This window comes from Camelus bactrianus, chromosome 19, assembly GCF_048773025.1.
Source record: "Camelus bactrianus isolate YW-2024 breed Bactrian camel chromosome 19, ASM4877302v1, whole genome shotgun sequence".
In the NCBI taxonomy this organism is placed as follows: Eukaryota; Metazoa; Chordata; class Mammalia; order Artiodactyla; family Camelidae; genus Camelus; species Camelus bactrianus.
In genome coordinates this window covers 3481895-3501934 of record NC_133557.1, presented here as the reverse complement: position 1 = coordinate 3501934, position 20040 = coordinate 3481895, and the positions used below count along the sequence as shown (strand labels likewise).

The 20040-nt window shown below is 40.8% G+C and overlaps 1 protein-coding gene across 2 annotated transcripts in view; it reads right to left on the bottom strand.

The window, feature by feature from the left end:
• PAK5 (p21 (RAC1) activated kinase 5) overlaps positions 1-20040 on the bottom strand; it is a 246750-nt gene that overhangs the window by 30383 nt on the left and 196327 nt on the right. For both annotated transcript variants that reach the window (XM_074346926.1, XM_074346927.1), the window contains one exon: positions 6769-7554. In XM_074346926.1, coding sequence (XP_074203027.1) covers positions 6769-7554 — 786 coding nt within the window. The remainder of the gene's footprint in view (positions 1-6768; positions 7555-20040) is intronic.

Here is a 20040-nt window from a genome sequence, read left to right as displayed (position 1 = left end):
CCTGGCTTCCATAGGAGGTCTGAGAATTTCATTCCATCTTATAGAGTAGAAAAAGCACTGGGGTGACGGGATTGGGGTCCTTGGGACAGCTCAGTCACTATAGCTTTGTAAGACCTTGAGGAAGTCACACAGCTCCTCTGGCCTCTGTGACCCATATCTCCAAAGTGAGGGCAGTCATAATTATGAGGCTACACAGAGTGGCAGGGAAGACAGAGTCAGATAGAACTTGTTCCCATATTTTGAAAATATGTAAATGATCATACCGATAGGGTGCTCCTATGGCTGGTGTGAGCAGATATGGTGACATGTTTTCCTACCAGAAATATTCCTGAAAATAAGGGCGGATACTGAGGGCTTGCCATGTGCTCACTCCTTTACATTCATTAACCTTTTTTGATCTTCAGGACATGCTCAAAGTAGGAAGTGAAATGTCCACTTTGCAGATGAGAGAACTGAGGCACAGATAAGATCACACAGCTAGAAAGTGCTCCAATTTTGGGAATCTGATTCTAGGACTTGTGCTCTTAAATGCCTTCTGAAATGGCTGAGAAAATATGGATGGTCCTTTAAAAAGTCAAATAAGACCATCACTCAAGGTAGAGTGAGTGCATATGAGAGACTCAGGGTTCTCTACTCTTAATGCTTCCTTTGCAGCCCACAGTCCCAGCTTTACCCACAAATCACAGTCTGGTGATGCTACGGAACTTCTCCGAGGACTTCTTCCTACCAAGGACAGGATAAAGTGTGTCCCACGCTCCCCAAATCCATCTGTGAGTCTTCACCCAATCTTTGTCAGCAGGTGAGGGCTGCCGGCAGTATGTGCATCGGGGCCCCAAGGGCTCACCTCTGTCTTTCTTCTCCTCAGTTTCCTTCTGTGGAAGTAGGAATGTTCTGGACTATCAGACCTTGAAGTCAGACGGACCTAATTTTGGGTCCTAACACAGCCATTTGACTTCATATTCTGGGGATGTCCAGAAGCATCTCGAATACTTCTAGAGTTGATTTTGAGGACAAAATTCGGTCATATTTGCAAAGTGTTTAGCACAGTGCCTGGCATACAGGCACCCTCGGCATCATATCACAGCCATCACCCACCTACACGCTGTACACACAGACCAAGGCATACACATGATGTGCATGAATAATTAGACTATTGTAATTATTTAACCCCCACTCAACATGAAAAGGCAGGGACGGTTTTTATCCTCGTTTCGTAGGTAAAGAAGGCACAGGTATGCAGTTTACTCACCCCGCTGTGAATGGCAATATCAAGACTTAAACCCAGGGAGTTCTCTCTCCAGAACCTACAGCCTCAACTGCCAGAAAGCATTTGAGAAGCGGTAGCTAGAAAATAGGGGTTCTCAATTGGAGCTGCTTTTGCTCTCCCTGCTTCACACGGTATTGAGGAGTATCTAGAGATATTTTGGTTGTTACAGTTGAGGGAGAGATGCTCCTGGCACTGAGTGAGTAAATAAAGTCCAGGGATGCTGTTAAACATCCTGCAGCACACAGGATGCTCCCACAACAAAAGGTTGGTAGTGTCAGGTTGAGAAACCCTGCTATAGAGTAAAGCAGGGTGATGCAGCCCGAGGGGACTTCATCACTGCAGGTGTTAAAAGGGTCTTGTAAGAGGCAAGGTGAAGCTTGGCGCCCACGGAAGATACTCCTGTGTCACTGGGGGTGTATCCGACGTCTGGTGAAGGGGCTGAGCCCAGAAGGCTCGATGCCAGCTCTGTTACGAGCTAACTGACCTGGCTGCTTACTGAGCCTCTCAAAGCCCCAGTTTCCTCATCTGTTTGAAGGGGGCAAGGATTTGCAGGACTGTGAGGCTCAGCAAGGCAGCATGTGGATCTGGTACCCAGCCAGTGCTGGCAGATCTGTGATGCTGGGGTGTCTTGGCGGTTGGAGCCAGCATAAGGAATGATGTGCTGGGCCAGCACCAGGACATCCGAACCCTGAGCCAGCAGCTGCCTGGTCCCTGGAGAGCATCTAGAATAAGCAAAACCAAACGCACAGGGACAGGCTCTCCAGCCTTCCCTGTAAGGCAGGCTAGTCTGCAAGGGAGGGTGGAAAGCAGTCTCTCTTGACATCTGGCCGTATTGGTAGTTCTGTGGTGTGAATGGAGCTTAGTAGGGCTTTATTTTCCTCCCCCCAAGGTTTCATTTGCTCAGCCCCAGCAAAAAAAACCAAAAACCAAAAAACAAACAAAAAAACCAAAAAGATGGATGCCAACATCTACAGGTTTCATAACACCCTTGATTCTTGTCACACCAACGGGAAAATTGGGTAGGTAGAAGATAACATTGGAGGAGATTTTTACAGTGGATTAACATTAGGTTTTTTTTTTTTTTTCCTTTAGGCTAAAATATAAAACTGATGTCAAACACACATGCATGCACACACACACACCCACACTTACACACACACCCCTCCGCATTTTTGTACTATCTGGGAAACCTACACAAATTCTGTGCTTTCTCTTATTACTAGAGATGTGAACACTACCCACCAGCCTCTAGAATTTTCCATGAGGCAAAGCCAGACTATCTGAGTCGTGATCGCTGTTTCTTCCCTCAGCAGGAAATCCAGATGTGGTGCGTAGATTTTTTAAGAGCATACTTCTAAAGACACAGGCACCTCCATCTTTTTAGAGAGATGTTATACTTTTAATCAAGTAAACGTTTTAATTACTAACAGGCCTCCCACCTCGTACCCTCCCACAAGACCTGCCTGTGAATTTCTCATGTGTCTCCTGTGAAGCAGGGAACGGCAGTTTGCTCCTCAGGAGTTCTGATTATAAAGGCTGAACAGCTCTTGGTAGGACTGTTATGTACGTTTTTTCTGAGCCTTAACAGTTTCTTCATTGTTTCTGGATGTGACAAAGCAGACAGATTTCAGGGCAGGTTCGCTTTGCCTTATATTTGGAAGTCTGCAAGAGAGGGAGTTGGTAGGGGATGAAGGAATTTACCCCTCCCTGCCCACTCCTCTCCCCACCCCTTCCTATTCCTCCACCTTGCCTAAAGTTCTGGTGGCCAGTGGGACCTCTCATGGCCTGTACTGGCAAATGCAGTTAAACTCCTAAAATGACACATGCCCCTATAAGGGGAAAAACAGTGAATTGGGAGAAGATTCTGGATTCTTGTTCTTGTTTTGCACCAACCAACCATGACACCTTAAGTGAGCCAAGTGACCTCTGGACCTCAGTTTCCCCATCTGTGAAATGAGGGGGCCCAGGAAGCTGGTTGTTACATTCAATCTCCAATGCCATTAGTGATTAGGCTAATGGGGAAATGAATGGAGGGGGCTGGGCAGGATCTATTCCTTCTAATGGGGCAGCCGTACCTCCAGCCAAGTCTATTTTCAATGCTACATGAAAATGTAGGCCCAGGGAGAACAGACTGTCCCTTTTTTTTTTCTTCAAGAGAAAGCTGAAAGCCAAAAATTGAGAATTCTAAGTGAAATATTTTGATTTTTTTCCCATGTTGAAAATGACTATTGGGTGGGCTAAACATGAAAGGGTGACAAACTCTGGACAAAATCTGACCTATGACCATGACCTAGAACAACTCCCAACAACAAGTGTTCAAATATAGCTCATACACAAAAAATTTATTTGAGCCTGAATAGCCAAAAAAATGCAGATTAAAAAAAAAAAAACATCACAAAGCTGGAGGCATTATATTTCCTGATTGCAAACTATATTACAAAGCTATAATAATCAAAATAGCATAGTATTGGCATAAAAACCAACACTTGGATCCATGGAACAGAAGAGAGAGCCCAGAAATGAGCCCACATAGAGCAACTAACCTATGACAAGGGAGGCAAGAACATGGAAGGGGGGAAAGATAGCCTCTTCAATAAATATTGCTGGGAAAACTGGATAACCATGTGTAAAGGAATAAAACTGGACCCCTATCTTAAATCATACACAAAAGTCAACTTAGAATTAACTAAAGACTTGAATATAAGACCTGTAAAGTTCCTAGAAGAAACCATAGCTCTTCGACATAGCTCTTGGCAATAATTGTTTGGATTTGGCACTGAAAACAAAGGCAACAAAACCAAAACTAAACAAGTGGGACTAAATTAAACCACAAAGCTTGTGCTCAGTAAAGGAAACCATCAATAAAATGAAAAGACAACCTACAGAATAGGAAAAAATATTTGCAAACCACGTATCTGACATGCAGTTAATATCCAAAATAAGTAAGGAATGCATAGCAAGGAATTCAATAGCAAAACCCCCACGTAACCCAATTTTTTTAAAAATGGGCAAAGAACCTGAATAGATGTTTTCTGGAGAAAACATACAAATGGCCAACAAGGATATAAAAAGATGCTCAACATTACTAATTGTCAGGAAAATGCAAATCAAAACCACAATGAGATACCACCTCACACCTGTTAGGATGGCTACTATTAAAAAGGCAAGAGATAATAAATGCTGGCAAGGATGTGGAGAAAAGAGAACTCTTGTGCACTGCTGGCAAGAATGGAGACTGGTACAGCCACAGTGGAAAACAGTAAGGAGGTTTCTCAAGAAATTAAAAATAGAACTACTGTACAATCCAGCAATCCCACTTATGGATGTATATCCAAAGGAAAGGAAATCATTATCTGGAAGAGATATCTGTACTCCCATGCCATTATTTACATAGACAAGGTACAGAAACAACTTATGTGTCCATCAAAGAATGAGTGGATCAAGAAACTGTGACTCGAGGAAATATATTTACAAAGGAATATTACTCAGCCCTAAGAAAGAAGGAAATCCTGTCATTTGCGGTAATATGGAAGAAGCTGAAGGGCATTATACCAAGTGAAATAAGCCAGACAAAGAATGACAAATACTGTAGATGACATCATATATATGTGGAATCTTAAAAAAAAAAAAAGTCACACTCATAGAAACAGAGTGCAAAAGTGGTTGCCAGGGCCTGGGGGTGGGGAAAAGGGAAGAAGTTAGTAAAAGGGTATAAAGATGAATATGGTCTGAGGATGGAATGTATAGAATGGTGACTACAGGTGATAACACTGTACTGTATAACTGAAATCTGCTAAGAGAGTAGAACTTAAATGTTCTCACACATACACAAACGACATAAATATGTGAGGTGATGGAGGTCTTAGTTAACTCAATGAGGGGACTCCTTTCACAATGTATTTGTCTATCAAATACTCATCTGTACACTTTAAATATCTTGACAATTCTGTCAAGTACACTTCAGTAAAGCTGAAAAAAAAAAAAGGCATTCTTTGCTCCTGAATAAAATAATCACTGATGTTCAAAAACCAAAGGATGAACAAAACCAAACCAAACCAAGGATGTATATAGATTCAGCAAAAGAATGTGCTAACTTGCATAGTTCACTCTGGTACTATGAAGGGGTTCCCGTGGTTGAGTGATATGTGCAGGAAATTGAATAAACCATCTCAAGCATTATGACGTATGCATATGGCTCTCTATTGCTTCTGTCTGTGGGTGAATTAGACAGACCTCTTTCCAACCATTACCCTGGCAGGAACACAGGAAGTAAAGGCAAGAACATGGGTGTTCAGACAAATAACACAGTGAGATGGAAAATGTTCTCAATATTTAAGCTTTAACTGGAGGTATATATTTCAGGTCCATATCTCTTCCAGATTTAGTTTTAATTTTATACATTGAGAACTACAGTGACAGTCTTTTTGTGTTTTTCTAAAAGTACGGCCTAAGTCACTCCCAGCATGTCCCTAAAAGACTTCAACATCTTGGGTTGGGTTTATGAGAATTAATTAGCAAAGGAAAAATACTAATGATTGACAACCAAACAGATGATGCAGGCAGGCATGCCTTCCAGGGTTTCTGTGCAGCCCATCAAGATGGTGAAGAGACAACATTTGGTGTGAATGTAAATGATCCCACTACTAGAAGTCACATCTCTCTCAACTGATCTGAGACTTCTGTAATCTAGAGCCCATCCCTAAATGTCTCATTTTCCCTTTGCTGTATGAGGGAGGTGGCAAAAAAAAATTTCTCAGTTACTACGGGAACATAAAACCCCTGTACTGTTTCCAGGGTATTTTGCAAAGTCAGTAACTTCTCCAACAGCGTTTCCCAAACTTTGGGATATCATGGACCAGTCACATTTCAAAGCAAATTTGTAGCAGCTACATTAAAAAAAATTATCGAGAGAAACTGCAGTAAGATAAAACAGAATAAAATCACACCAAAAAAGGTCCAACTACCAACTTCCATCTATCATACTAAAGTTTCACACACAAAAAAAATACATTTCAATACTAAACTAGTAGGAAGAACATACGTTCAAAAGGACATACGTTCCAAGTTCCTTTGAGTTGAAGACAATCAATGCATTAAAAACTTACCACGTTATCCTGATTTTTTTTTCCTTGTCGGCAGATCCACGTAAACCTTTACCAGAATGCAGCAATCATTATTCCATCTAATGGTCTACAATTATATACGCCTTAATAGAGAACTTAGTACCACATGAGCACATAATACTTATCATTAGTGTATCACAATATCTTTTGAATAATTTTTTTTTTTTTGCCTTTTAACCAGAAACCCTATAGGAGCTCCCAAAAGGCTTTGATTTTAATGAATAAATGTGCCTTGCCCTAAATTCTCTTCCCTGGGGTCTCGTGGGTGGAAAGCAGGTAGAATTTTCATATGGATTCTCACTCAAAGGGAAACCCGCACGTTAGCACCTGTCTAAGAAGGCTGTGACACATGGGAGGGAAGGAGGCGATGAACGTTACCTTTGGAATGCACATTGTGGGCTCGGACAAGCGAGGGTAGGTGTAGGAGCTGTACCAGTGTCCCTGGGGGTGGGTTTTAAATGCACTTGCTCCGAAGGGCATCATGGGTTCCTGGAGCCCGGAGCCCGACCGTGACCTCTGCCGCATGGCCGGCTGTGGGCTGGTCTGGCTCAGGTAGGATGACTTTGGCCTCCTGTCATAGTCATCCAGGCTGGGTCCCCATTCACTTTCGCTGTATGCCAGGCTCTCCTTGGAGCACCCGCTGGTCCCTGCAGTTCTAGAAGGTGCAAATTGGAATGGATAATCCAGAGGGGAGCTGCTGGAGGCTCTCTGGTACCCCCACTTGAGGTCACTGTACTCACTGGGTTTGCTCAGTGAGTCCAAGTGTGCATGGTAATCAACAGGAAATCTGGCCATGTCGGATTTCAAAGGCTTCATCTCAGAATAGTAGGGGTCCCCGTGTTTCATTTTCACCATGTGCCCGTTTTGCTTGGCCGCGTGGCCGCCCTTATAGAACGGGTCCAGATCGTCTCCGCAGAGACTCTTTTCTCTGTGCTTCTCCGGCCCGTAGTCAGCTGTGCTGTCAGATTCGCTGGAATACTGTGAGAACGTGATGAAGCCGTTTTCTTCCCGGTGACCTGGACCGTGGCTGGAGGCGCCCTGGTCCGGGGTGGGCGGGCTTTCCTTCCTCAGGGAGTTGGAGCGTGTCACGGAGATGTTGTCGAAATCCTCCAGCAGGCCGTTGATGGACGTTTCCTTGCAGGGTTTGTTTCCTCTAACGATGGTCTGGAAACAAAGGTAACACTGTTTAAAGAAAACATTTCGGCTCTCCGACTGACAGAGGAATCCCACCCCAACTCCATCCAATGGAAACCACAGAGGAAAGCAGGTCCCAGGAACACTTTATCAAAAGAGACAAATGTTAGCCACTATATATAAAAATAGATTTTAAAAAAGTTTCTTTTGTAAAGCACAGGGAACTAGGTTCCATATTTTGTAATAACCATTAATGGAAAAAATATGAAAACGAATATATGTATGTGTATGCATGACTGGGACAATGTGCTGTACACCAGAGATTGACACATTGTAATTGACTGCACTTCAATAATAAAAAAAAAGATAAACAAGGTCCTACTTTATAGCACAGGAAACTATATTCAGTATCTTGCAGCAACCTATAATGAAAAAGAATATGAAAAGGAATATATGTGTGTATATGCATGACTGAAACATTGTGCTGTACACCAGAAATTGACACAACATTGTAAATTGACTATACTTCAATAAAAAAAGAGAGAATGTTAAAAAAAAAAGAATGGCAGAGATCAGAGGTTGACAAACTCAAAAAAAAAAAAAAAAAGATAAAGAGAAAAGCCTGTCGATTGATTTCAGTGGTGAAGTAAATCAAGTATTAAACAATATCCTCAAACTGCAAATTTTTCTTTACCTATCTCAACAGAGAGATCAAACATCAAAATGTCATTTAGAAGACTAAATACAGGATATCATTGTCTTATTTACCAGCTCATGTTGCTCACTTAATAATAAACACTCACCACCTAACAATAAGCTGATGATTGTAATTTCAAGCCTATTATCTATTTGGTTATAAAAGGCATATTTATTATGTCTTTACATTCATTGTCCAGATTATCAGTGAAATCAGTAAACACTGTCACTTGCATATTAACATCCTCAGAAATAGGTACACTTTTTAAAACCTTTTTAATGAAAGTTACATAATAATTGAAGTTGTCAGATTTTATAGAGGAGGAAGGAATTTTCTGAACTGTAAATAGGGAACAGCATGAAGGTTACTTGTGTGCCTTAATTTGTGATCAAATATGATGTTCTTATTAAGTCTCTAACTGTAAGGCTGCCTGCGACCACCCTTCTATGTATCATCAGCATCACTGTTGCTGAATTTTGGATGACTTGGTAATGATGTGGTTGTACCTGAATCTCAGTGACAGGTTGCCAAGCCCAGATGTTCCCTTTAATGAACCTAAATAACACGGGAATGAATACCAGGAACAGAAAGACATCAGAAACTACTTACAAAGCCAGTCAACTGCACGTTGACAATGACAAGGTGTGCAGCAAAACAGGATGGGGGTGGATAAAAGAACAAAGAACAAAGTGTTGTGACTTCAGACTTCCAGGATTTTAAGAGAAAAATACCTTTGAGCACGTAGCGAGGAGTTCAAAGCCATCTCAGTTAGTACAACAGATTTCAAACTGGAAGAAAAAGTCAAAGTTGTCCTAGAGCATATGTTTTTATGGATGAGTGCTTCATGGTGAAAGACAAGGGTTGGGCTCCCCGCCTCCCCTGCCCCCGGATCAGTCCTAGACTAAAGCCTTTATTCTCTACCCTTTTCTTTTAAATAAAGGTTGAAGTCAAATCTGGAATGTTTTCAGATTAACAGAGAAGCTGCAAAGAGAATACGGAGAGTTCTCCTCTACCCCTCACCCAGTGTCCCCATTGTTAACATCTTGCATTTCTATTAACTAAACTCCACAGTTTATACAGATTTCATTAGTTTTTTCCCTAGTATTCCAGGATCCCAGCCAGGATACCTCATAACCTTCACTTGTCATGTCTTCTTAAACATGAGACAGGTTCTCAGACTTTTCCTTGTTTTGGATGACCTTGACAATTTTAAGGAGTCCTGGTCAGGTATTGTGCAAAATGGCTCTCAGTTGGGAGTGTCTGATGTTTTTCTCATGGTTAAACTGAGGTTATTGGTTTCGGGGAGGAAGACCACAGACCAATTTCATCACTACACATCCAGGGTACACACCATCAACATGGCTCACCACTGACGATGGAGACCTTGGTCACCTGGCCAAAGCAGTGTTTGCCAGGTCGCCACACTGTGAAGTTACACTCCGTTCCCCCCTTTCCATATTGCTCTCTGGGAGCAAATCACTGAGTACAGCCCATACTCAAGGGGTGTCCAGTCAAGATCTACCTTCCTGAGAGTGTATCTACATAAAGCATTTGGAATTCTTCTGCACAGGAGTCTTTCCTAGTCTCCCCACTTATTTATTCACTCAATCACTTATTTGTATCAGTATGGATGGAACCATGGATATTTATTAGTTTTATACTTTGGGTTATAATCCAATACAGGCATACCTCGTCTATTGTGCTTCACTTCATAGCGCTTTGCAGATATTGTGTTGGGTTTTTTTTTAAACAAATTGAAGGTTTGTGGCAACGCTGCCTCAAGCAAGTCTATCGGCACCATTTTTCCAACAGCATTTACTCACTTCATGCCTTTGGGTCACATTCCGGTAATTCTCAAAATATTTCAAACCCTCTACCAGCAAAAAGATTCCAACTCTCTGAGGCTCAGATGATGGTTCATATTTTTCAGCAATAAAGTATTTTTAAATAAATGTATGTACCTTGGTATTTTTTGTATAATGCTGTGGTACACTTAACAGACTACAGTATAGCATAAATATAACTTACTAAAAAAATCTGTGTCTTGATTTATTGCGGTATTTGCTTTATCACAGTGGTCTGGAGCCAAATGCACAGTATCTCTGGGGTCTGCCTGTACCATATTGTTTTGTTGCTCAAATTGTTCCTGTTTGGTTATCGAGAGTTCTTTCAGATTGGCTGATGTATGCCTATGACAAGCCCCCATCCTTTTATTTTTTTGAGTACTTGCTTACTTTCTGGCATTCTAAGATGCTCCAGGATCATCTTGTATTTTCCCTGTTCTTGCTGTAAAGTCAGCCATTTCTCCGAGGAGCCCTGGTTCCTTTCACTGGAGAACGGTTTTAGAAACTAACATCTGAGTGCTGGGTGTGCTCATTTCTGCTGCAGTGTCACTGCTTCCAAGCCCTTCTCAGGGAACAGAGCTATGAAATATGTATCTGTTTACTACCCATGTACAGGCACACATCTGTAATTCTATCCATCCATCTCCATCTCCATTAAACTAAACATGAATTCATACGGATGTCACCATATGATTCATTCTAGCTTTCCCCCCTTTTTGCCTGTAATCCCCACTCTCCCAACAGTGAACAACCTGGATTCCACCATCTGTCATTCATTGATTTATTCAATCCCAGTATACGTGTATAGTGACTTCAGAATTATTAACCCACACCACTTTGGGAAACAACTTTCCCAACTAGAGTACAGTGTTCATGTGCATCTCTTTTTCACTTTAGTCTTACAGTTTCCATTCAAAGTACTGTTTTTAAAAGTTATCTTGGTGCCTTTTTATCCCCACATTCTCTTCAATGAGGTCATGTCATACATGTGTAATAACAGACTCTTTTGTCACAGTTTGCATTCCATCTTGAGATCCTCTCATCTCCTGGCTGACTTAAAAAAAAAACTGCATAAGTTCGTTCATTCATTTTTTGTGCTGGAACGTTCAGTGGGTATGAGCAAATGCAAAACATCATGTATTCACCACTGGCAGCGCCATAGAGGCTAGTTCCATCCTCTCTCTCCAAATCTCCTGCCTTTCCCCTAGTCAGACACTACCCCTCCCCAAACCCTTGGTCCCACTGATCTGTTTTCCATCCTTATTGTTTTGCCTTTTCCGGAAGATCACAGGAACAGAACCATACGGTCTGGGGTCTTTTGGTCTTGCTTCTTTCACTTAACACAATGCATTTAAGGTTCATCCAAGCTGTTCCATTAATTAATAGCCTATTCTTTTTTTTTTTTTCCTGATTCCCTTTTATCACTGAAGAGTGTTCCACTATACAGAGTATTGTGATTATTTGTGGGTGAGTATAAGTCGACTGACTGGTTGCCAAAATAGGTGATGTTCTGTTGAAGCATTCCCCAGAAAGGGAAAGAATCATATATTATACATACTTGGACCTTTTCTCAGGGCAATGTCTAGGTCCACCCCAACAGATGCACTTGGGAGAAATAATACCTACGAACAGGGAAGATGGAGCAGCCTGGGAAGAGGTAAGGATGAAATGGACATGTTCTATTGCATTAAATATGAATATAACAACACACCCAACACACCCTCTAAAGTACCAGGTCTGCTCGAGCATCTTCCTATCGCACTATAGATGAGTCTTACCTGTTTACCACTTCTCGTTCTCTGTTTGCTCAGGGTGCTGTTCAAAGCCTCTGAAACATATGCACTGTTACTTTCTGTGGATTTAAACTGTTAGCCTCCTTTCTTCATTAATCATGTTTGTAGGAATTTTCAAGAAAATAGTATGTGTTTTTTTATATCACAGTATATCAACTAAAAGTCTTTTTAGCCAGCATTCTGGATAGCAACTACCCTCTGCATGTTCCCACTCTCTCTCTTTGTGAACAGTAGGCAGATTATTCAAAGAAATGTTATCAGGAAGTCATGAATTCCCCAGAAAGTAGCTTCTTGATCATTTTTAATCCCAGGAATCTGTGTTGACTGATAAGCCACGTGAATAATGACTGGAAGGCGGCCAAGGTCTTCAAGTACCTTCTGAATTATTGGACCTACCTGGATAATCCTTTAGCAAAAATATTATCCAGATTTTCTCTGGATCTGACAAGTAGGAGTTAACTATATCAGAATTGCTCATATCAATGTTATCTTTAGGTCTACATCCTAGGAAAAAAACACCATTTCTCTAAATTCTACTCACCTTAAGCAATATTTCAATTAGTCCTTCCTGTCTGCCTGTACCCTTCCCATCTCTGGATACATGAAATACTCAGCTCTGGGACTACAGGATCATTTCCAGCATCTTAATATCAGGAAGAATCTAGAGATTATCCAGAACATCTCTTCCTTTTAATGAGTAAAAACTAAAACTCAGAGTTGGCTTTGCCAACTGGTATGTAACAGACCTGGGATTCAAACCCAAGTCTTCTTTCTCCAAGTCTAGCTTTCCAAGGTATTCCTCCCACTCTTTTGAGCTAAGCAAAAGAGCACCAGCCTGCACTGTGAAGGCATGGCATGGGACATCCTGACACATCAAAAATGGGTCATTGAGGTATACATTTCTGTGGCATATTTTAGCCCTATCTGAGTTGTTGAATTTACAGAACACGACTAATTCTAGGTTTTGGTCTCAGTTCCAGGCACACTTACTATGTCATTCAGTTTTATTGTTTTATTACCAGTTCTCCAGTTTGTAAAAAGGATGAATACTATTCAAGTGACATTCCCCCCCCCCCCCAGGAATTATAGAGGGTGATGGAGGGAGGGATTACAAAGCAGTTTTAAAACACACTTATACCCTCAATAAACACACTGCCTTCAGGTGGACACAAAGGTGCAAATATGAAAAAGACCGTTTAAATACATCATCTATGGAGGTAAGTTAAAAGGTGAAGATTACAGAATGAAGGAAAGATCAGAGAAAAATAAATGAAAAATTTTGGAAAGTTTCCAGGAAGAGGAGAATGATAAGCTAGGTCCAGGAGGAAACAATATATGGAATGGAATGAAGGGGAAAAAGAGGTAATTACCAGCTCTTCAGTTACAGAATGGCTGAGGCACAGAGATGATCAGAATGTGTTAAGATGCCCCTGTCTTTAGGGCTATGAGGATGTAAGTGTGATCACAGAAGGAAAGATCTCTGCTCACATCAAATTAGCATCTCATTCACTTGTCCTTAGGGATCTATATCTGGAAAACCTGTTAGTTCAAATTCAGCAAATTAATAAATGACTATCATGGGGGCTAGACTTGGATATTCAGGACACAGACATTTAGAAGAACAAAAATCATTCCCTGTGCGATGTGACTCCTTTGAGATTGAAACATTATTGAATACTTCCCTCTGAAACTGCTGGAGCCTTTAAATATCCCTACTTTCCCACCAACACGCTTCCAGTTTCATTAATGAGATAAATGGCAGACTTGAAATTCACTTGGTTTCTTGGGAAGTGAGAGAACGGAATTTAGATGCCCAAGAGAAATGTCTGTTGCATCTCAACTATTCAACCAGCCACGTATCCATCTAATGACGTCTATAGACATGACAGATACCTGTAACCCCTAGATCCGTGCTATCTGTAAAGACTTTTTAAGTGACTAAGCAGTAACATACTGAAGGTTTGTTTGAGAGAGACTTTCCCCTCATTACTCATGCTCTAAATGTCTTACGTTTGGAAAATTAAAATCAAAACTATCATAAACAACTATTTCACAGTTTTATTTTTTATTGCCCAAGTGTGTTTATTTAGATTTCCGTGGGGATTATAGGGTCACTGTTTCAGCCCACAAGTAAATCTGTGACCTCGGAACTGGGGAGCTTGCTGTTTCCATGCATTTGTCATTGAATGGCCAAATTATGTTCAGTTAACATGCAAAATTATAGCAGTAAACCCAATAAATAGAATTCTATAGATCTGTTAATATGAAAGCAGAAATATGAATGTTGCTATGAGCTAGATGCTATTTAGAAGAAAAACTAAAGACTATCCACTGAATAAGAAATATTTTTAAAAACCAGTGTAGTACATATTTATTATCCTTGTTTGGAATCTTAGGATTACAGTGCTTATCAGCCTTGTGAGATTGGGCAAGTTACTTAACCTTTAAAGCCACAGGTTCCTAACCCATAAAACAAAAAGAAAAAAATCCTTGCCTCATAAGGTTAATGTCATGATTTAATGAAATAATAAGTGTAGAAGAGTTGGCATGATTCCTGGAGTGCAGTCAGTACTAATAAACAGATAAATGGTAGTCATTTCTCTATTTTATGGGTAAAATTTACTTTTAAATTAGGGATGATAATAATTTAGGAAAAAAGAAAGCAGCAAACAACAGATAGAAGAAATAAGTCCCAGCTTTATACCCTGGAAGAAAAACAGACAACTGATGTATCGGACTTTAAAAAATTACTGTTAGTAACTTTAGATATAAATGTCTTGAATTTAAACAGTTGATCCTCAAATTAGTTACAATTGTTATATATACTAAATAGATACTTCTTATTAGATCTTAAAAAAGGGAACACTTTTGAATCATGATCAGCACTTGATTTGTATCTTTTTAAAAAATGTAATGTCTGAGTTACAAAAATGAACAAAGTTAGACTTTCGATATTTAAGCCAAAAGATGAAAGACATAGAAAAGAAAGGCTAATAGAAACACAGTAAAAAGTTGTCAGGGGTCCTTCCTGGGTGGGAGGTTAGGGGTAAGTTACATCTCAGACCGGTGCTTCTCAAACTTTAACGTGCACACAAATCACCCAAGGGTCCTGTTAAAGGGAGATTCCGACTCACTAGGTCTGAGCAGGGGCTTGAGATGCCGAATCTCACACAAGCTCCCAAGAGATACTGCTGCTGGCGTGGTGCTCACACTGTGCACGAAACGGGGTTAGTATGTTTTCCAGATTCTTCTACAATCAGGGTTACTTTTACAATTAAAAAAAGTTAGACAGATATGCTTTCAGCGTAATAGGATTCAGCATTATATACATACTATTAAATGTATAAATGCATATTTATTAAATATATGTAGCAGTGTTAATTATACAATATATACATATATACATATGTATAGTGTTAAATATGCACATATTCTGTTAAACTGTTTTGATGTTATAGCTGGCTATTGGGAGCTACACTGTTCAATATTTCCTCATTCCCTATGAGGGTGAAATATTTATGTTTAACCAAAATGAAGACTTTAACAGATCTCACCATTTTGGAACACCTGCTTCTAAGGCATTGTGATATTACTATGAAACTCCAAGCCGTACAGTTATTAATGAATAAAACCTGAGTACTACATAAATGAAGGTGTGGTTGAGACATTTGAATAGAAGAAAATTGTATCTAAAGTGAAAACAAACAAACAAAACTCCAAGAAAGGAAAGCACAGTCTACCGAAGGCATTTTTCCTGGATCTTCCTTCTAGCATTTGAAAATGTTTGCTGATGGTGTGAATGAATCCCTCTTAAAAGAAACACAGGCTTTTCTCTCTTTCAATGAAAACTATTAAATCGATGTCAACAAGAAGGGGTTTACAAAATATCAGTATTAAAAATGAAATGTTGACCTGCCCTCCCCTAAATTTTTTAAAAGAAAGGTATTAATAACCTTATTTAATCAGAAAAACAAGTTACACTAGAATCGAGGCACTGCATATTTGTTTCTGTGACATGGGTTTCATGTTAAGGAATTACAGGCGGAAAAGTGATCATAGTGAAATTCAAACCGGCAGAATTCTACAACACAGTTTAACCAGGCTTCAAAATCTAAGAACCACCACTTAGTACTGTCAGTGTCTGATGTTTATTAAAGGAAGATCTTGCAGTTTGTAGAGATCGATATCATAGTAACTGTCAGAGTATCGGTAAATTTCACCCTGCGGAACAGTCAGGCATTAAAAATCAATGCAAGGCAATCTGCTTGAGTTGGACGCCATGGTTCTCATTGTGTCTCCGCTGTCCCTGGACCCGCCCAGCGTCTGCTCCGGCTCCCGGTGACAGGGGCCATATTTCATGGTGCTCCTTCCTCAGGCTGTCGCCCTGCGATAAGCTGTAACGGATCTGTCGGGAAGAACAGCTGTCTCCCCTTGTTCCCGGGAAGAGATGAGAAAGCACCTCTGCTCTCGGGAACTGGATTAACCTTGACAATAATAAAGTGTGCAATTAACAGCTTTGCCCTAATAAGACCCCACATTTCTTTTTCCAAACAATGTCTGCTGTCCTCCTTGAGAATGTGTTTCATTTTGTCTTCCTGGTAACCACTTCTCGGGAGGTCAAGAAGCTAAAGAGTCCTCTGGCTCAAGAATAAACCGGGACCGCTCAGAAAATAATCGACTTTTCAACTATCTGAATTCATACCCTGTTTGCAGAGAACCAAGTCCCTTGTTTTTATTAAGGAATGTGGCCAGAAACAGCTGGGTATATAATCACAGCAAACAAACAGACCTGATGTACTTAGAGCCTCGTGGAAAGAAATGCTGATTTTCAGTTAGCTTCTTTTTTTTTAAGTATCAAAAGAACTCAGATCTTCTATTTTTCTTTCAGTTTTCTACATATACTTTTTTTTTTTTGATAATCACAAGGGGTAGGGCTAATTGTGTGAGCAGTTGAAAATCACATATTTCTCCAAAATATGAGAATTAGGGCAGGATAGCTGAGGTAGCATTGAGGGTTTCTAACCATTAAGACCCTTTAAAATAAATTACGTAATAATCTTCACTATGTGGAATCCAAATAAACCAATTCCTTAACTCACTAAAAGTGCCGTTACGTCCTGCGCAAATTACAAGAAAGTAGAATGTATCTAAGGAAGGTTTTGTGAATTTTGTAGAAATTAAGATTTCCTTACCAAAGAAACTGGAAAATGTTCTATTGTTTGCCATTTTCTCAGCCTCTTAAATAATAATGAATCTGACACATTGGTTAATCAGTTGCATACAAGGCTAACCCCTGGAGGTGACTTTCTATTTACTGTTAACTTGGCAAAGCAGATGTGAAGCTTATCTCCCTGAGTTTTGCTGCTTGCGACGTGAGGCAGTCAGGCTGAAGTTAGCTGAAGTCAGTTTGACCAGAGTTAATAGTCAGAAGTGTTTCCTGTTTGGGTTTAAAGCCATTTGAGACTATGAGCACTATAGCTGGGAATTTAACTGTTATTTCCTCGCTGTTTTTTGTTCTAGTGTCTAGGTAGCCATGAGGTTCATGGAAGTATCTCTGCCCATTTATTGATTTATCAAAGACTCATTTCTAGGTGCAGGGAGCACTCTAAGATAAATGAGACAATATTCCACAATCATTTTCTTAACTTGGGCAGTAGACACAAGAATCATATTATTCTTTAAGCTTTTCATGTGCTCTATTCACATCTTAGCCTGCGTTCCTTAAAAGCAGTGCTGAGACAATGACTTGCATGTGAGTAGTTTATTTTGAAAAGTGAGGTCAAGGAACAGGGGAGGGGAGGCAACTCAGGGGTTATCAAGCTGGTTGACTAAGGACAACTGGGGCTCCGTTCTCAGTCTCAGACCTTATGGTTCCAGGGAACTGTGGATGAACAGTGTCACCTGCCATATTAGTAACTAAGGATGCTGCTATGGCTGTCAGCCACTGCAGCTACCCACACTTGTGTATCCAGAAGGGATTCAGGATGGAGAAAAGCTGGATACTGGCCTTAGATAGTTAAAGTTCATGTCAAAGGAATGATTTCAGTGAACCCAGACTTGTGCATCTTTCCATACAAAGAAAAGCCCTGCATTCATTAATGTGAGATGTCTGTTTTTCTGTAATTAACACTAATCATTTGATGTTCCATCTACCTGTTTTGTTTGTTTGTTTGTTTTTGCAAAAACTCCTATGTATCCTGGCTCCTCCCCTACCTCTTCAAAACAGTCCCTCAGAGCAATGAGAGGCTGTCTCCCAGGCGTAAGTCCTGGATATGTCTGCCAAATAAAACATACTTCTCAACTTTTAGGTTGTGCATTTTTTTTTCAGTCGACAGAATAAAGACAGAAGTATTCATCAACAGCCTCCCATCTCCTGTGTCAGAATGGCTAAGGGGACCCCCACATGCATCCCACAAGGTGGCAGTAAAGAAAGCACCAGGTCCAAAAGCAGAGGTAAGTGGTATGACCAAGGTGACAGCAAGCTGTCTCAGAAACTGCCAGAGGAAAAAAGGTTGGCCTCAAAGATGTGCCATGGAACACAAGAGGTGTCCAAAACACCTTTTTGTGACATATATTTCACAATAAAAATTTTTAAATGAAGTGAGGCAGGGTCCTCGTTTCACAAACCAATGGGCATGAATACTGGTGTTTCTTGATCCACGTGGTCGATAAACTAGGTGGCCATCAGAGATGTGTGCTCCCTTTCCTTAGGGTAACTTTACTGCTGCAAAGCTGTTCCCAGCCAGGGACCACATTTCCCAGCACCCTTTACATCGAATCAACTCTCACCCATGGAATATGAGCAGGTTGTGATGTGTGTCCTTCCAGCCCATGGTTACAAAGACATGTCTTTTCTTCTCTTTAATCTCCCGTCTGCCAGCTGATGGAGAAGATCTGGCAGCATGCTCTTAGTGGTTGCTAGGAGATGCCAGAGGCACATGATGGAACCTGCACTGCGGAAGGACCACGTGCAACACCACGCTCTGGTAGGAACATCCACCTTGACTATTAAGTGTATGAGAAGAAACGCCTATTCTGTTGAGCTAATTTACTGAGATGTACTGGTTAATATATTATAGCAGCTGGAATTACCTTAACTCATACACCATAGTGGTGATGATTACAGTGAGCCTGGAATTAGAAAGCACTCCTGCAATAAAAGAGGGTATTCAGGGACGGACTTTCCTTGGTGTCCCTATCAAGTATGCTCAGTCTAATTCTCCATAACTGGTGTTGGCGCCGGCGCCCAGCCCATCCACACCAGCTCCAGGGATGCCAAGGGAAGCATTCTGCGTTATGAACCAGACATGCACTGATAATGAGCTGGCAGGAAAAACAATGTTGAGCACTTGGAGCCCGAGACAGAGCACCGAGAGCCGTGACTGGAGCTACTTAGCTCAGCTTAATGCTAGGGTATCAAGGAGAGTTGACCAAGTATAAACAGATGTCTCATTTCTCAGTATTTCAAGACGAGCTCTAAACTCACACAGGATAGTGAAAAAAGGCATATTCATTACAGTGTATCATGCAGGGGCCAATCCTGTAGTTTGATATTAGTCTCTGTGATAGACTGCTTGCAAGATGGGCACAATGATCCCCCTCCCTTATGCAATGTCATGTTGTAGTTTTTTGCATTGGGAGGTGGTGAAGTCAATGTCCCCACCGTTCAATCTGGGATGGCCATATGGCTTGCTTGGACAAAAGAGGGTAGCAGAAGTGACATGATACAGATTCTTGGTCTGGGCTGCAAGAAGCCCTGCCCTCTCTGTCCCCCTGCCTGTCCCAGGTGAACCAGCTTGGGCTGGCCAGCTGGGGGAACAGAGCTGAGCCATCCCTGCTGAGGCCATCCAAGATCAGCCAGTTCCAGTTCATCTGTGTGGTCCTTTCTTCCATGCTGGCTAGAGCAGGGAGATGCAGAAGGGAGAAGACATAAAAGCTAGGATCTGGGCCCATTTATACTAGGGCAGGTGAACCAGACTGCAGAAGGGGGAAAGGCCTGTGTGTCTGGGGTAGGGACTGCCAATCCTTTTCAATTTTTTTTATTGAAATATAGTCAATTTACAATGTTGTATTAATTTCTGGTGTACAGCATAGTGATTCAGTTATATATATATATATATATATATATATATATATATATATATATATATATATATATTCCTTTTCATATTTTTTTCATTAA